The sequence below is a fragment of the Hemicordylus capensis genome, chromosome 11, assembly GCF_027244095.1.
Source record: "Hemicordylus capensis ecotype Gifberg chromosome 11, rHemCap1.1.pri, whole genome shotgun sequence".
NCBI classification, from domain to species: Eukaryota; Metazoa; Chordata; class Lepidosauria; order Squamata; family Cordylidae; genus Hemicordylus; species Hemicordylus capensis.
Window position 1 is genome coordinate 9,050,036 of NC_069667.1, and position 15,236 is coordinate 9,065,271.

Here is a 15,236-nt window from a genome sequence, read left to right on the forward strand (position 1 = left end):
CCACCTAGCTCAGTATTGTCTTCACAGACAGGCAGCAGTTTCTCCATGGTTGCAGGCAGGAATCTCTCTCAGCCCTATCTTGGAGATGCTGCCAGGGAGGGAACTTGGAGCCTTCTGCTCTTCCCAGAGCGACCCCATCCCCTGAGGGGAATATCTTACAGTGCTCACCCTTCTAGTCTCCCATTCATATGCAACCAGGGTGGACCCTGCTTCGCTAAGGGGACAAGTCATGCTTGCTACCACAAGACCAGCTCTCCTCTCTTCTGTCCTTGCAGCATCTCCAACACTAGAGGGCACTAGTGCTGCTTTTTCAGCAGCTTATCCTCCGCTTCCTCCTGCAGCGGGGAGGAAAGCAACTGACCCGCTTAGCGACTGTTCACAATCCAGTGGCTGCCGCTGACGTCTCCCTGGTGTTCCTGTTGAAAAGAAAAAGTTGTGAGTCCCTCTAGGAGCAGGAAACAATCTTCTCACTCCTCTTGCTGTATAAAACCACTTTGAGAAATGTGTTGGGAAATGGTGTATAAATATGGGTAGTAATATCTGGATCAAACAAATCCATCCAGAATTTTCACTCGAGGCACAAACAGGCTGAAACTATCATACTTGGGACACATGATGCGAAGACCCAGCTCCCTTGAGAAGTCCATCATGCTGGGGAAAGTTGAAGGAAAGAGAAGAAGCGGACGACCAGCAGCAACGTGGATGGACTTGATGACGATAGCAATGAATGCACCACTGAGAGACCTGAAAGGCCAAGCTGAAGACTGATCATCCGGGAGAGAATCTATCTACAGTATGTGGTTGCTAAGAGTCGACACTGACTTGACGGCACTTAATCAATAAAAAAAAATATCTGCAAGCCAGTAGAGAGAGTGGACGGAGAGAATTTTTTCTCCCCCTCTCCCTGCACTGGAACCGGAGGTCATCCCATGAAACCGATTGCCGGGAAATTTAGGACCAACAAAAGGAAGCACTTTCCCACACAGTGCACAAACAATGGAATTTTTTGCCACAAGATGTGGTGTGACCGCCACCAACTTGTGTGGCTTTAAAAGGGGCTTAGATAAGTTAATGGAGGACAGGCCTATCAATGGTTACTAGTCTGGTGGCTGTGGGCTACCTCCAGCCTCAGAGGCAAGATGCCTCTAAATACCAGTTGCAGGGGAACAACAACAAGAGAGGGTGTGCCCGCACCTCTTGCCTGTGGGCTTTTTAGATCTGGTGGGCCACAGTGGGAAACAGGGTGCTGGACTAGATTAGCTGTGGTCCTGATCCAGCAGGGCTGTTGTCATGTTCAGAAGCAGAGGTCAAGACCATAAAATGCCTTGCTGGGCAAAACAAATTGTTTTTTGTTTTGGATGGCCTCAGATGTCCATGGTTGTCCAAGTGGCGGCATGATTTTTGAACACTGGCCTGTTTCATGTGGTTGGCTTCTCAATAAAATGTGGGAATCAATCATGCAATCTCCGTGTGCAGCCCATGGTCTAACACAGGCAGCTGCCTTACAACAAGTAAGTGGCCATTGCTCAGCGGATGAGCATCTGCTTTGCCTGCAGAAGGTCCCAGGTTCAGTCCCTGGCAGGGCTGTGGACAACTGCCTGCAACTTTGGAGAAGCTGCTGCCAGTCTGTGATGACAATACTGAGCTTGGTGGACCAATGGTCTGACTCAGAAGGCGGCCGCTTCCCATGTGAGCAAAGCATGTTGGGGTGTATATCGAGCAGGCCTTTTGGCCATAATAAATGAGGATTTTCCAAAATAGCTGCCCCAGTTCAGAGATGATCTGATTTGGCAAAGCTGTTTGGACAGCACTGGTTAATGATCAAATAAATGGAAGGCTAAGTGAAATTCACTGACCATGCAGCCTTTTTTCCCTTTCTTTTTGCCTCTTGAGGAACCCATTAAAATGGCATGCACTCAAAATCTTTCCACACCACAGCATCTGCCACAACGAAGCCAGCGGGAAGGAGGAGCCCCTCAGCAAGTACTGCCCCTGGCCGATAAGGCACAATGGAAACATTTAATTGATCAGAGCAATTCTAATTAGACTCTGGCATCAAATTGCAGGCTGGACCTCCCTGGTAACGACGGATGCTCTCCACTTTAGTTGATAGATTAAGGAGAAAAGGAGAGGCAGGGTGTGTAACTGGCAGAAAATGGTGATGGATGGCTATAAAATGCAGCCGTATTTATCACGCTCCACAGCAAGAGCACTCCAAAGATCAAACTTTCCCACCCAATTTCCCCAGGAGACGTGGCACTTAATCAGGCTTAAACGCACAGCTGCCAGGCGCAGAGATGCGCCCCTTGCTCCTCTCTGCCGTCTTTTAAAAAATGGCTGTTCTGCAAGTGTGGTAAATGCAGCCGTGCTTGTGAGATCCCGTGGAAAATAAGCTTGCACCACGAATGGGATCCCTGGGAGTTGCTAAAGAGCCTTGAAAACCGTTTTCGGAAAAGGTAAAAAGAATTGCTCTGTCTGTCTGTGTCTGTTTATTAATCTGAGCAATGTGCATCTGTCTTGGTGGTTTGCTAAAGCTGAGAGAGAGATACAGCAGATACTTTTCTGTGCTCATCCAACAGACTCCCTGTTATAATTATTAAGGTTTTATTTTACTCTTGGTGATGCTGGAGTAGGGTGGGGTGTTAATATGCAGTTAAATACACATTGAATATGTAAATCTAATTCCTTTCCCTTTGCTCCGAGCAGGAATTGAAGAGACCTCCTTTCAGGTTGACTCCAACAATACTTTCCGCTTCAAAGGTAAAGTCATGGTGCATACTTATAGCTTTGAATTCTGTAGACTATGGATTTGTATAAGCAGGCCTCGGTCTTGGAGGAAGATCAGCCTGAACTTGTCAGTAAGGGGATCTAGCAGCCTTTGGAAAGGTTGCATTAGAGCATAGATGCATGAGAGAACAGGAGAGCGATTCCTATCACTCCTTGGAAAAGAGAAACCGACCTCAGTGAGAAATGGCTTTCTTTTCATCAAACACCTCTGATGGAAATGACACAGACTATTATGAAGACCCTACTTTCTCACTGTTTGACATCTCTGTGCTGGTGCCAGTGACAATAATTTCCATCCTCTTGTTTTTCTTTGGCCTTGCTGGGAATGTCACCATTATATTAATTTTTAAAAGGTACAAGGAGATGCAAACGACCGTTAATATGTATTTGTCCAGCATGGCCTTATCGGACAGTCTGATCTTTCTGGGCGTGCCTTCTGATTTGTACAGGATCTGGAAGTATAAGCCATATATCTTTGGCGATTTCCTCTGCAAATTTATCTTCTACCTCAGTGAAACATGCACTTACTGCACAATACTCCACGTAACCACCTTGAGCGTCGAAAGATACTTCGCCATCTGCTTTCCTCTGAGAGCTAAAACCACCATCACTAAAAGCCGCGTCAAAGGCGTCATTCTCTTGATCTGGCTTTTATCTTCTGTGACCGCTTTCCCCATCCTGTTTCTCTTCGGCACAGAGCACCGTAACGGGAGCCTGGCCGAGGAAACGACTGAATGCACATGCCTAGACCGAGCAGCCCGCTCTGGACTTCTGGAAACCATGACCTGGCTTTCCACACTGTATTTTTTCCTCCCCGTGTTCTGCTTGGTGCTCCTCTACGGGCTGATATGCAGAAAGCTCTGGAGAACGGCCCACAGGCTGGAAGGCCGACAGGCTGCAACAAGAGAGAAGTACCACCAGCAAACTGTCAAAATGCTAGGTAAGTAGCATTCTGTTTTGGAGAAATGACTTGGGGGGGGTGGGAATCAGCAAAACTGGTGCCTTGACTACCTTGAGTATTATATATCCCACTGTCTTGCTGCGCCCAGCCCCTCCAGGCCTGCATAAAGTACAATATAGTGTAGCAATGCACGATCAAAGAATCCTCACCCTGCTATTGTCCTCCAGCACATTAGCATGAATCCCAGACTTCATCGGTTGCCAGGTTGGCATCACACAGCATGAGAGAGAGTTCATGTAAGCACCAAGGGCTAGTTCCCTCACCCCGCAGAGTTCACACCCAGCACTTTAGAGGCATCACAGCAGCGGGGACCAGTTGGGCAAGCACACACAGAGGAGTTCCCTCACTCCACTGCTGGAGTTTGCAGCGCAAACACTGCACCCTTCTGACGCAGGCCCTGCAGAGGCAGACCTGCCGCGTCCACCGTTGCCGTTGCCCTTCTCAAAGCCAGCAACCATGCCGGTGTCGCTTTCCGGCCCTGATGGCCAGTGCCACAGCTCAGCTGCAGCGGTACTTGCTACCTTGGTAGAGTCCGTCGTGATCCTGAACTGCTTCACCTTGCTTTGCAGCGCCCAGTCAGTGTCTTTGGATGGCTGCAAAGCTTTTCATCTGAGAACAGCATCTTAGAGGAGGCTTGACTGGGGAGGCCAGGGTAGAGGAGAAGTAGGGGGAGTAGGGGGCACCAGACCAGGCAGAAGGGGGGGGGCGTGGAGGTGGCACCCGACCGAGTGGCGGCACACTAGGACAGAAGGGGGGGGCGGTGGTGTCAGGAGACTAGGGCGAAGGGGGGCAGAGGCGGCACCCGACCGGGCGGCAGGAGACCAGGACGGGGGGGGAGGAGGCCGCGGAGGTGGCACTCGACTGGGTGGCAGCACTCAGGACCCAGCTGTAGAGGTGGCCCACAGACTAGGGCAGAAGGTGGTGGGGAGAGGTAACCACCGATCCCAAAGAGCACACAGTTGCTTTGTAGGGGGTGGGTTAGTCTTTATAAAATGGGCAGGAAAAGAGAACATGTTCAGTGGTTTCCACCTCCCCAGAGGCACAGCCTTTCCATTGGTGGGATCTTCCTATAGTTGCCTTCCATCACAGTGGATGGAAGAGCATGACAACGGGCGAGGGTGAATGTCCTCCTGTGGCTTGGAATTTGCAGCGGAGTCAAGTATGTGTCTGTGGGTGGGGATACATTAAACCTAGATGTGTCCAAGGCCAGGTAGCCATGCACCATACTTGGGTCTGCCTGGCATTCTGTGTCCAGGAGCCTCTGTTTGATGGTCGTTTTTGCTTTGCCACTGCCCCTAGCAAGAAGCCCAGCAGTGCCACCTTATTATCGACTGCCTGCTTCCAGGGGGAATGGAAGTTGTCCTGCTGCGTCAAGGGGGCCAGGTCCCTGTGGGCAAAGAGTTAGTCTGAGCCAGTGATTGAGAACAGTCCTCCAAACTCTGGCCTCAACTTTTATCATACCAGTTTCCAGACGCAAAGTGGCACTGGAGATACAGCAAGGTACCTGTAAGGCCTGGAGGTGACCTGTTCAATTCTATGGCCGACGATACTCCAGCAGTGGATCTTTGGTCTTCTGGCGAAGGCCATGATCTTAGTTTTTTGGTAGTTTATTTCCAGTTGATCATCATCTTTGCAATACTGTGACCAAGCCGCCAGCGCCCTTCTGAGGCCCATAGGGGTCCTCGAGAGGATTGCTGCTGCAGCAGCAGCATGGAGTAGGATGGAGGTGGATCTTTCCGCCCACTTGGGAGGATGGAAATCTGAGTTGTTGAGGCAGCTCACCATAGCATTGATGTAGAAATTGAACATCAGTAGGGCTGCTTGACTCCCTCCTGATTTGGTACAGCGTTTGGTGCTGTATGTTAGCATCTTGCCAGGGCTGAGCAGTGCTCTAGGTCACAGTTTCTCAACCACCGGTCTCTGGACCGCTACCGGTCCACAAAGGGTTGAGTGCTGGTCCCTGGTTGGGAGTCAACCCCACCCCAACAACTGCAATCAAGGCACTCACTTCCTCAGTTTTGCACATGGCACAGAAGAGGAAGAGGAGTATCATGGAGGCGCAGAAAGGGAGTGCAGGTGGGCATTCCTTGGGGGATGGGGAGCAAGCACGAGTACCAAGGAGCACTGAGGGAGGCAGCATGGTGCGGGGGCGAGGCAAGATACCATTTTGTGCATTCATGCAAAAGGGTAATTGGATGAATGGCACTGGAATGAAGTGATCTTAAGGCAGGGGTGTAACTACTATAAGGCAAGGGGAAGCGGTTGCCTCGGGGCCCCACTGCCTTGGGGGGCCCCACTGCCTTGGGGGGCCCCAGAGACACCTCACATGACTCCCCATTGCCCCCTGCCCAGCCCCAGTTCCCCTCAGCCACTTGCCCTGTTCGCCCGCTCTCCTGCTTGTCCTCCTGGCCGGCAATCTAAGCAGCACCTTTGAACCTTCGAACCATTGAACCTGGAGCACACACCAGCCTCCTGCTAACAGAGCAAAGAGACACCTCTTTAAAAGTGGTGATGATTCTCTTGATTGAAAGGGGGGAGCAACTGGCCCTATCCAGCCCCAGCACAAAATCCCTTGTGGGGGGGGGGGCTGTTCCTGGTACCCAACCTATTTATATTTTTAGAGTGTGAGCCCGTTAGGAAAGTTCACTTTCAAACTTTTGACCCAATGGGGCGATGGGTCAAAGGGGCAATGGGTCAAAGGGGCAATGCAGGGGTGTAGCAAGGTTGGAGTGGGCCCTGAGACCAGATTTTAAAATAGGGCCCCTTCTCAAAGTCCAGGGCCTCTGCACACCCCAGGCCCCCAAGGATTTAAGTCTGATATTTCAAAATAAGTATGCTGCCTAGAAATACATTTCACTGAATACACACACACTTCACAATTTATAGTGATATACATTGAGTAATATATATTTGTGCTCCTTTTAATGCCTAGAACACACTAGAAACACTAATTATTAAAATAGGACCCTCGCTGCAGATTAGCAAAGGAGACTTTCAACCATGCAGTGTGAGCCTATGCATGTTTTCTCAGAATTTTGAACAAATTCAGTAAAGTTTGATTGCAGGAGGTTTTTCACAGGCTGCTTTTAAAGCCCTTTAACACACATCTCCTCTGGAATGGAAGTGCTGCATTCACATGTTTCTCTTTCCCCCCTTTAGCCGTGGTGGTCCTGGCCTTTATTCTCTGCTGGCTTCCGCTGCATGTCGGCCGTATCCTCTTTGCCCAAGGAAACATGGTCCTGTACGAGGTCAGCCAATACTTCAACCTTGTCTCCATGTTGCTGTTCTACCTTGGAGCGTCTGTGAATCCAATCCTTTACAACATCATGTCACAAAAATACAGGCAAGCTGTATGTAAGCTTCTGAACTCTAGCCAGGTTTGGCAATCCAGACCCTTATGCAGGAGTCAAAAGACTCCTACGGAGGCTGTGGGAATGAGCTCCTCCTTATAAAAGGATTTTGAGATGTGCTGCTATCAATGATTGCTGCCTTAGCTTGTGATTTTTCTCTTCCCCACCCCCCGCCCCCGGTAACTAACATGGTCCTAAATTAAATAGCCCCTTTTATTCATAAATCTTGGCAGCCTTTTTACAGCTAAACTGTGCTGTTTTTCAAAAGCATCTTGCCCACTGCACTGGAGGCTACTCCCTTGGGAATATTGCCGCTTTCTCACTGGATTTGCTAACACTTTTAACTCTCCACAGGTAAGGGGTGCAATCTCTTAGGGCAAAGTATTTGTCTCCTCAAAGAGCTAATGTTTGATGCTTTGCACACATGAATGCAAACAATTACCCTTAAGAAGGTCAGTCCAGGAAAGACCAGTTTTATTATATAGAGTTTATTATACATGTGTACATATTACATAGATACATACACACTCTCCCCCCACATTTTGCAGTACTTTAAACACAGTTTGTTAATTTAAAACCCTTGATGTGTCTAACAACAGATTAGTTATGGCCAATATTTTTACAAGGAATAACTAAAGCCACAAAATAATGAGCAAACTTGAGTCATTAGGTTCCGTGAAAATATGTATGTATATGTATGTCTGTATAATTTAAAGTATAATTTAAATACTGTCGAGTTGGTGTTGACCCCTGGCGACCACAGAGCCCTGTGGTTGTCTTTGGTAGAATACAGGAGGGGTTGACCATTGCTGCCTCCTGCACACTCTGAGATGTTGCCTTTCAGCACCTTCCTATATCGCTGCTGCCCAATATAGGTTTTTCCCTTAGTATGGGAAACATACCAGCGGGGATTTGAACCGGCAACCTCTAGCTTGCTAGTCAAGTCATTCCCTGCTGCACCATTAGGGTTTTTGTACTATACAAACATTTTAATATGGTGTGGGGGGGATTTTTGCTTACCTATAAATTGCCACTTACACCTGAGCAGAATTCCTTTCTTCTTCTATGTCAGGGTGAGTTCTGAGGGACGTCTTGCCTCCTAAGTGCCAAATTTCTGTGCTGAAGAAGGTCAGTTTCCATCCTTGTTTATCTATCATGAAACAGTGATGATGCCACAACTAGCTTGTGAACAACTTTGTATTTTTATTGGACATATTAAATATATTATCTATTTGATAGTTACAATTTAGTAATACGATGCCTGGCAGGTTTAACATAAGTATGAAATACAGCAAAAGTTACAATACGAGAGAAAAGGCGATCTAATACATTAATGCCACTAGGAGTACACCAATCTGGAATGTATAGTTGTAAATATAAAATTCTACATTACATTGTTTCCCAGCAAATCATCTGGCAATATAAACATTGTGGCAATTACAAATACAAATTTAAACTTTAAAGTTCTAGGAAGTCATAATTTGGGTTAGTGTTTATTCAGAAAAACCTAATTTAAGAAATGTATTTGACATACTGTTGCCAATTAAATGTGATTTTCCCCCACCCCAAAATCTTTTGTCAGTTTGAACAACAGCAACAAAACACACAACCCTTTGGCAACAGAAATCTGCTATAGACTATCTTTTTTTTTTTTTTTAAATAAAAAAGTGAAGTATGAAAGGAAATGAAGGAAAATTGGTTGTAAACGTTCCTGCGAACTAAAGACACTAATCTGTATAAAACTCTTTCCAACACTGAAGAGAGGCTTCCATTACAATAAATGATTAACTTAAAGTTCTGCTACAAGTAGAACAATACATTCAAACATACATTTTCCAGAATTTTTTTTAAAAATCAAAATAAATAGAGCACAAAAAGAGTACATTTTTGAAAAAGGTTAAGTTCAGATTGCACCATAAATCTACTTTTAAGATATTAAGTGATATGTCATCTGTGTCTTGGTTTGTCCCACATGTGGAATGCAAAACACAACACCACAAACCGTAAGAAGCTACCATTATGAACTAACAGCCGGTGGGGAAACACTTCTGATGGTCTATGGTCTGAAAACAGAGACATCTCAAGCTAAAATGAAGTACACACAAGTTACATCCACGGTCTCGCATACAAGTGCAAGTGTTCCGATGTTTCATAAAGTATAGCTGTTCAGCCCCTACGAGTAGGCAAAACACTAAAAAATGCATATATGGCCTTTGAACTTGAGTTTTTTCTGGATTTTTTTTCTTAAGATGCTTTCTGAAACTAAATGGGTTGTTTCCAGCTTCCGAGAGAGCACAGATGTAAAGACAGCACAGCTTTTTTACTTCACAGGTGCCTGCTGTAGAGGCTCGACAAAGAACAGTCCTATGTAGTGCATGATATCCACCAACAAGACTCCCCCAAAAAACTATTTCACCCAAAGCCAGACCTGCCACTGGGCGAGTTCTTCACAAAACAGACTTGAACCACAAAAAAACAAGAATGGGGAGCAGGGGGGAACCAATGTAATAGAGCACACTGCTATTGGGGAGGCAGCAATTCCTTTAAAACATTAATGTTACCTTTCTTTTTTTTAAAAAAAAAGTCATTTTCACGTGCGACTTGATCAGTTGGATTACATTAGAAGGGCATCCAAAACAAAAACCCAAAGCAAAACACAAACCAGTTTGAATCTCTTTTTAAACTTTATGTTAAGAATAGTACAAAAAACACTTGCTCAGTTTGAGCCAAATAGTGAAACATTTATCATAAATGCACTTTTTGTTCTCATTAAAGACAAAAAAATCTGTGCTTTCCCTCTGAAAGAAACGCGGAGGTGGTTTAACTCAGAAGCACAGGGCGTTACTATCCTCTCAGGCACTGAGAGCAGAGTCTGGGTTGGGCCTTGAGTTGCTCACCAACAACAGAAAGCATTTCATGCAGAAATGCACAGGATCGAAGGGGAGCGCCTTTGCCACGCCACGCACCAACGCCATCCCTCTCTGCATCTAGACCGACGCGGCGCCTCGCACGCTTTTGATAAAAATCCGAAAAATGCCAACATCTCCCACCATTACCCTTGGCTCTCGAAGTGATCGTTAACTATCGGAATCCCAACGATTAAAACAAGTGGAAAATAAAAGCAGCACTCTAGCTAAAGTCGAAGTCAATAAGGTTTTGGTTTTGGTTTTTGTCTACAGTATAGTAAATGTAGTATGCTCTAGCAATGTTCTGTAATACAGTACTGTTCTAAGCTTTAAGCATCTTTGCTGCTGGATCTCACACGTGCCTGGGGTCACAGGGGCCTCTCGCCCCCTGCCCCCTTCCTTCCGTTGCTGGACTTGAGAAGAAAGATTGTCCCGCTTTCTGGAGACTCACAAGTGCGTGTTAAGGCAGCTTTTGTGCTGTTTTAAACAGCTAACCCTGATTAGAAGATGCACCGTTGTGCTACAATAGGGGATTTTCATTTTTCGTTTTGGAAGGGGGCTGGAGAGAGGCTCTGTCCCCCCAGCCTCGCTGTTCATCAGCAGCAAAAATGGAAACGTGTGTGTCTCATACAATCATTCCCAGCTAGCATTTTAATTGGAATTTACATAAATACCCAAGGCATAAACTCCCATATGAAAAAAGAATAAGCTGAGCGATGAGGTCAGTTTCCGAGTCTCCTACTTGATCACAAAGTACTGGATGATGACGGCAAACACGATGGCGACGGCAGCAAACCCGACGAGGAGCAGGAATGCAAACTGTTCGTCACTGAGCGCCTTCCTCCTGCTCTTTGGGAGGTCGGGGCTGGGCTCTGAGCACTGGGGCACCAACTCCGGTTTCTGAGATGAGAACACTGTGCTAGGGCTATATGGTCCGTGCAGTTCTTGTGGCCCAGTGGTGTCCTGGTACTGGCGGCCAGCACACACCCGGAATCGATACTCACAGTTTGTCTGCAGGTTGGAGAAGCGGAATGACGTCTCTGGTCCCTTGTATGCCTGCGGAAGTAGAAGACGGGCACAGGTCATGCTCTGGACAAAGGGGACCCAACCACCTGTGAGCCGACAGCTCAACACCATCCTCATTTTGCAGGTCTAACTTCTGGTGTGCTTTAAGTGTCGCTTCAAGACAGGTATAAGAACAGCCCTGCTGGATCAGGCCAAACAAGGCCTATCTAGTCCAGCATCCTGCTTCAAAAAGTGGCCCACCAGATGCCTCTGGGAAGCCCACTGCCACAGGCAAGAGCCCTCTCTCCTGCTGTTGCTCCCCTGCCACTGGTATTGAGAGGCATCTTGTCTCTGAGGCTGGAGGTGGCCCATAGCCCCTCAGACTAGTAGCTATTGATAGGCCTGCCCTCCATGAATTTATCGAGACCTTTCTTAGAGCCATCCAGGCATCTGGTGACAGCCCACAGAATGACTTGGTTGAATGTGACAAGTCTGGCACTTGCACTGCATTGCTAAAAACCTGAACACACACCAGGCCGATCTGCCAATCAATACTATAACTGAACTCTACAAAAATAGGCTCACACTTTGTTTGAACTGTCCGTGAGCAAACACGCCATTTGAAATGGAAATAGGGAGGTGCCCACAAGTTGTGCGGTTAGAAAGTCAGCCTGCATCTGGCAACATTTGGGATCTTATTCGCGATCTGTTGAATCATGGTGTTACTAAGACTCATAACATATTTCACAAAGACATCCAACAGAAAGAGAATAGTTAATTTACTGAACCATCTGATGAAGCAATTTCAGTAACTGCTCCTGTAGCATTGTTACCATATGGACATTTGGTCTTATCATTCATATTCGTATCTGTATTTTGAACATGAACTAGCCTTCAAGGGATAAGGAGCAAGGACTCTATTCCTCCATTCTCTATGAAAATAGGATTTAAATGAACAGTTAAAAAGAAAAAGGGGAGGTCAAGAACTATTACATGTCTTGACTAGGGATGTGCACGAACCAGTTTGGAAGTCCAGCCTTTGAACTGGTTCAGAGGCAGGGGGGCCTCTAAGGGGCAAGGAGGGTGCCCTTAATTGCCCTGCCATCCCCCCCCCCCCAGGCGCTCTCCCCAAAATCATTCCCATGGGGCTGTGCAAGTCAGTCACTTGACGGTACGGCAGTAACCGGGGCTGTAGGGAGGTACACTGCAGCTCCGTGGCAAGGATTTTGGGGAGAGCGCCGGCAGGGGAAAAGCAGTGGGGCACGCAAGGGCACCCTCCCTACCCCTTAAAGCCCAACCCCCCACCACCCAGGAGTGCACAAACCAGTTTGTGCGCATCCCTAGTCTTTACAAGAAGATATGATTTTGCAGTTAGGCCTTGTGTGTGGCCTGGGCCCCTTCACACGAGGGGGTGCTCCTCCGTGACCTGTGAGTACAGGCCACATGGGCTTACCATCTCAGTGAGAACTAGGCCTCCGAATCGTAAGGCTACCGATGCATGCCTGAAGCTAGCATCCTTGGGAAGAAGTTCGGCTCGAACCTCTCCCCCCAACATGGGCAAAAAGGTTCTATCCAGTGCACTCCCCCTTGCAGTCCGACGTGCTAAGACCTAGAGACAGGATTCCTGCCTTAATGAGAAGTAGGCCACCGTCTGGAGTGGCAGGATTTTTATCAGACTTAGTGTGCAAAAGAGCATTCAGAACAGTAAGCTTCATGAAAATAAATTCACATGATACAATAGAAATCAACAATATCCTACAAAGGGACATACAGCAAGGAACATGCCCTTCCCAAATGGTGCTTGCCATTAGAGCCCTATATGGCTTGGGACCTCCTTTTCACAGGGGTTTTTTTAACCCGAGGAGGTTATTTCAGTGCTGCTAGTTTTTTTCTGGCATTCCCTCTCTTTGTAGTGAATCAAATTGTTTTTGATTCTTGAAATCAGCACAAGTGTTCTGAACGCGCTATTTGGGCCTGGTGTGAATGATGCTACATATAAGCATCTGATGGTTAGAAGAAATTCATGCCTGCAATATTACAGACATCCCTGGTGTGCATAATTAGTCCAAGCAGAAAGAAAAAAAGAACCATTCCAAGCTTACCTGATCAACTTCCCTCCCGATGGCAAGCTGTAAAATGTAAACAATGGAATCGCCTTTCATTGGCTGTAAAGGCTCCCATGTGACCTCACAGGTGTTGTCTCCCAGCTGATGTACTTTGGGTGCTGAAAAGGAGGAATTAAAGATGCATGATTCAGAGCTGGAAGACTCCCCTGGCAAGTACCCATCCAAATCCTACCATGATTTGCTCCAGACACCCGCTTGGCGCCTAAACATCAAACTGCTTCCTCTTGTCTCCCCTTCCTAAAGCCGGACTTCCCAATACGGCTTTCAGCCAGCCAGAACATTCTACAAGTTGGAGAGTCCATCTTAAACAAGAAGTCTGCAGCATGGGCAGAGGTCAGGACGCCATGACCATCTAGCCACAGTCCTCTAGCTGTTGTTTGGCTACAATTCCCATCACCCTGGGGTGACAACTGGCCACTGTGGCTGGGTATGATGGGAACTGCTGTCCAGTGACTCGACACTTTTCCAGCTATGCTTTGGCAGGCTTCGGAACACGAGCGATAGAAATCTTTGATGCTGCAGTTGACCACCAGGGTGACAAACTGAATTAAGATTTTTATTTGGAATATGCTGTTTATATGTAGCATTAAGCTTCAGGACCTCTTGGTTTCTATTTATTTTTAAATTGTTTTCTCTTCCATTGTAATTTGCTTTCATGTTTTTTCTTGCACTTGCAACAGCCTACAGCCCATGACAATAAAACTTGACTGCGAACTCCAAGGATACTTGGCAGCAAGGAGGCTCCCAAAGTCTGGAAACTGCACTCACCTTGTGGGTAAAGATGTGCTTAGCAACTCCAAGAAGCATCTCCTGGCTATTCCCATCCCTTCTATATAGCTCACATGATTGATACACACAAACACACGGACACTTTATATAGAGAGATTATCTGAATCATGGCCCAGCACTCTAGTCTTTTGACTAGTTTGCTTGAAAGTGCCATTACCTGCTGATTTTTAACTTCCTTAAAACAACCGCCTTCAGCAAAAGTGGAAGAGACCCTCACCTTTCAAAGCAGGTGGTGGAGATTTGGTTGTGGCAAATGCGTAAACTTCAGAAAACTTTCCTTCACCGGCGTCATTGCATGCCTGGATTTTGAAGTAGTACGTGGTAGATTCGCTGAGTCGCTGCACTTTATAGGTGTGGCAAGGTCCACTGTAGACCATGATGAACCTGGGAGGGAAAGGTGCCAATGTGTAAAAACCCTGACACACACCCAATGACGGGATGTGTTTGAGCCTTGTAAAGGTCTACGTCCTGGAAGTGTGTGCTGGAGGCTGTATCCTTGTAAAGGAATGACATCTTCCTTGATTGGTTATTTTGACAAACTGAACAGCAAACTGTCCACTATTACATCAAGAATCAGCCACCTGCTGCATTTTAAATCCAAATCAACCCAAGGCGGAAAGCTTACTGCCAGGTTTCACTCTTGACCCAATCGCTTTTGCAAGTGGCAACAACCACAGGATAAACTTACTAAACTTTTCAGAGTGCAGCTCCCAGGTGACCCAGAGTTTTGGAAATGGCAAACACTGACCCTGACCCTCCGACCCCTATCTACCAAGAGATACCAGCCCAAAATCAAGCCAAAGGCAGAACCACAGAAATCATGGCACTTCACCAATGAATGTCCACATGGAGACATGAGCATCAAAAAGCTGTAGGTGCAGAGGTCCCATTTGGGCAGATAAAACCAAGGAATGGGCCGCAAGATGCAGACCTATAAGTACTGCTGAACATGATGCCCGTGTGTAGGCATCTGGTGGCACTAGAGGCAGATCAGGCTTGCCGGGTGGCGGGCAGGGAAGGAGCGCTTTCATCCCCCAGCACAGCCCTCTTCACACACTATGCTAAACACAGGTCCAGCAGCACACTTCCTACCTACACCATATGCATTCGGAGGGGCTGTACCCAGGTTTGCTCCCCAGAAACATGCACAGGAGTACCAACATCCATCAGCTCGTATGTATGTGAATGGGGCTCGCGTTGGGAAATCCGTCGGAGTCAGTTTGGTGTCCATGCCAGCCTCTCTCAACAAGCCAGCGAGTGCCCTGTCCCATCCGCACGTTACGTGCATAGGAACATAGGAAGCTGCCATATA

General features: G+C 47.1%; 2 protein-coding genes across 10 annotated transcripts in view; one reads left to right on the forward strand and one right to left on the reverse strand.

The window, feature by feature from the left end:
* Window positions 1–15,236, forward strand: part of LOC128335427 (growth hormone secretagogue receptor type 1-like) — a 29,433-nt gene that overhangs the window by 7,706 nt on the left and 6,491 nt on the right. Inside the window, exons 3-6 of one of the 6 annotated variants that reach the window (XM_053273650.1) lie at window positions 2,707–2,760; window positions 3,485–3,727; window positions 6,908–7,091; window positions 8,171–8,334. In XM_053273650.1, the coding sequence (XP_053129625.1) occupies window positions 2,707–2,760; window positions 3,485–3,727; window positions 6,908–7,091; window positions 8,171–8,201 (512 nt within the window). In that variant the 3' untranslated portion in view covers window positions 8,202–8,334. Of the gene's footprint in view, window positions 1–1,401; window positions 3,728–6,907; window positions 7,092–8,170; window positions 8,335–13,815; window positions 14,162–15,236 lie in introns of those variants that run through there. The other 5 variants (XM_053273647.1, XM_053273646.1, XM_053273649.1 and 2 more) reach the window with 5 other exon arrangements.
* The window catches only part of FNDC3A (fibronectin type III domain containing 3A), an 86,448-nt gene continuing 79,493 nt past the window's right edge, over window positions 8,282–15,236 (reverse strand). For all 4 annotated transcript variants that reach the window (XM_053273642.1, XM_053273643.1, XM_053273644.1 and 1 more), the window contains exons 24-26: window positions 14,142–14,308; window positions 13,112–13,233; window positions 8,282–11,060 (exon numbers count right to left, since the gene is read on the reverse strand). In XM_053273642.1, the coding sequence (XP_053129617.1) occupies window positions 10,743–11,060; window positions 13,112–13,233; window positions 14,142–14,308 (607 nt within the window). In that variant the 3' untranslated portion in view covers window positions 8,282–10,742. The remainder of the gene's footprint in view (window positions 11,061–13,111; window positions 13,234–14,141; window positions 14,309–15,236) is intronic.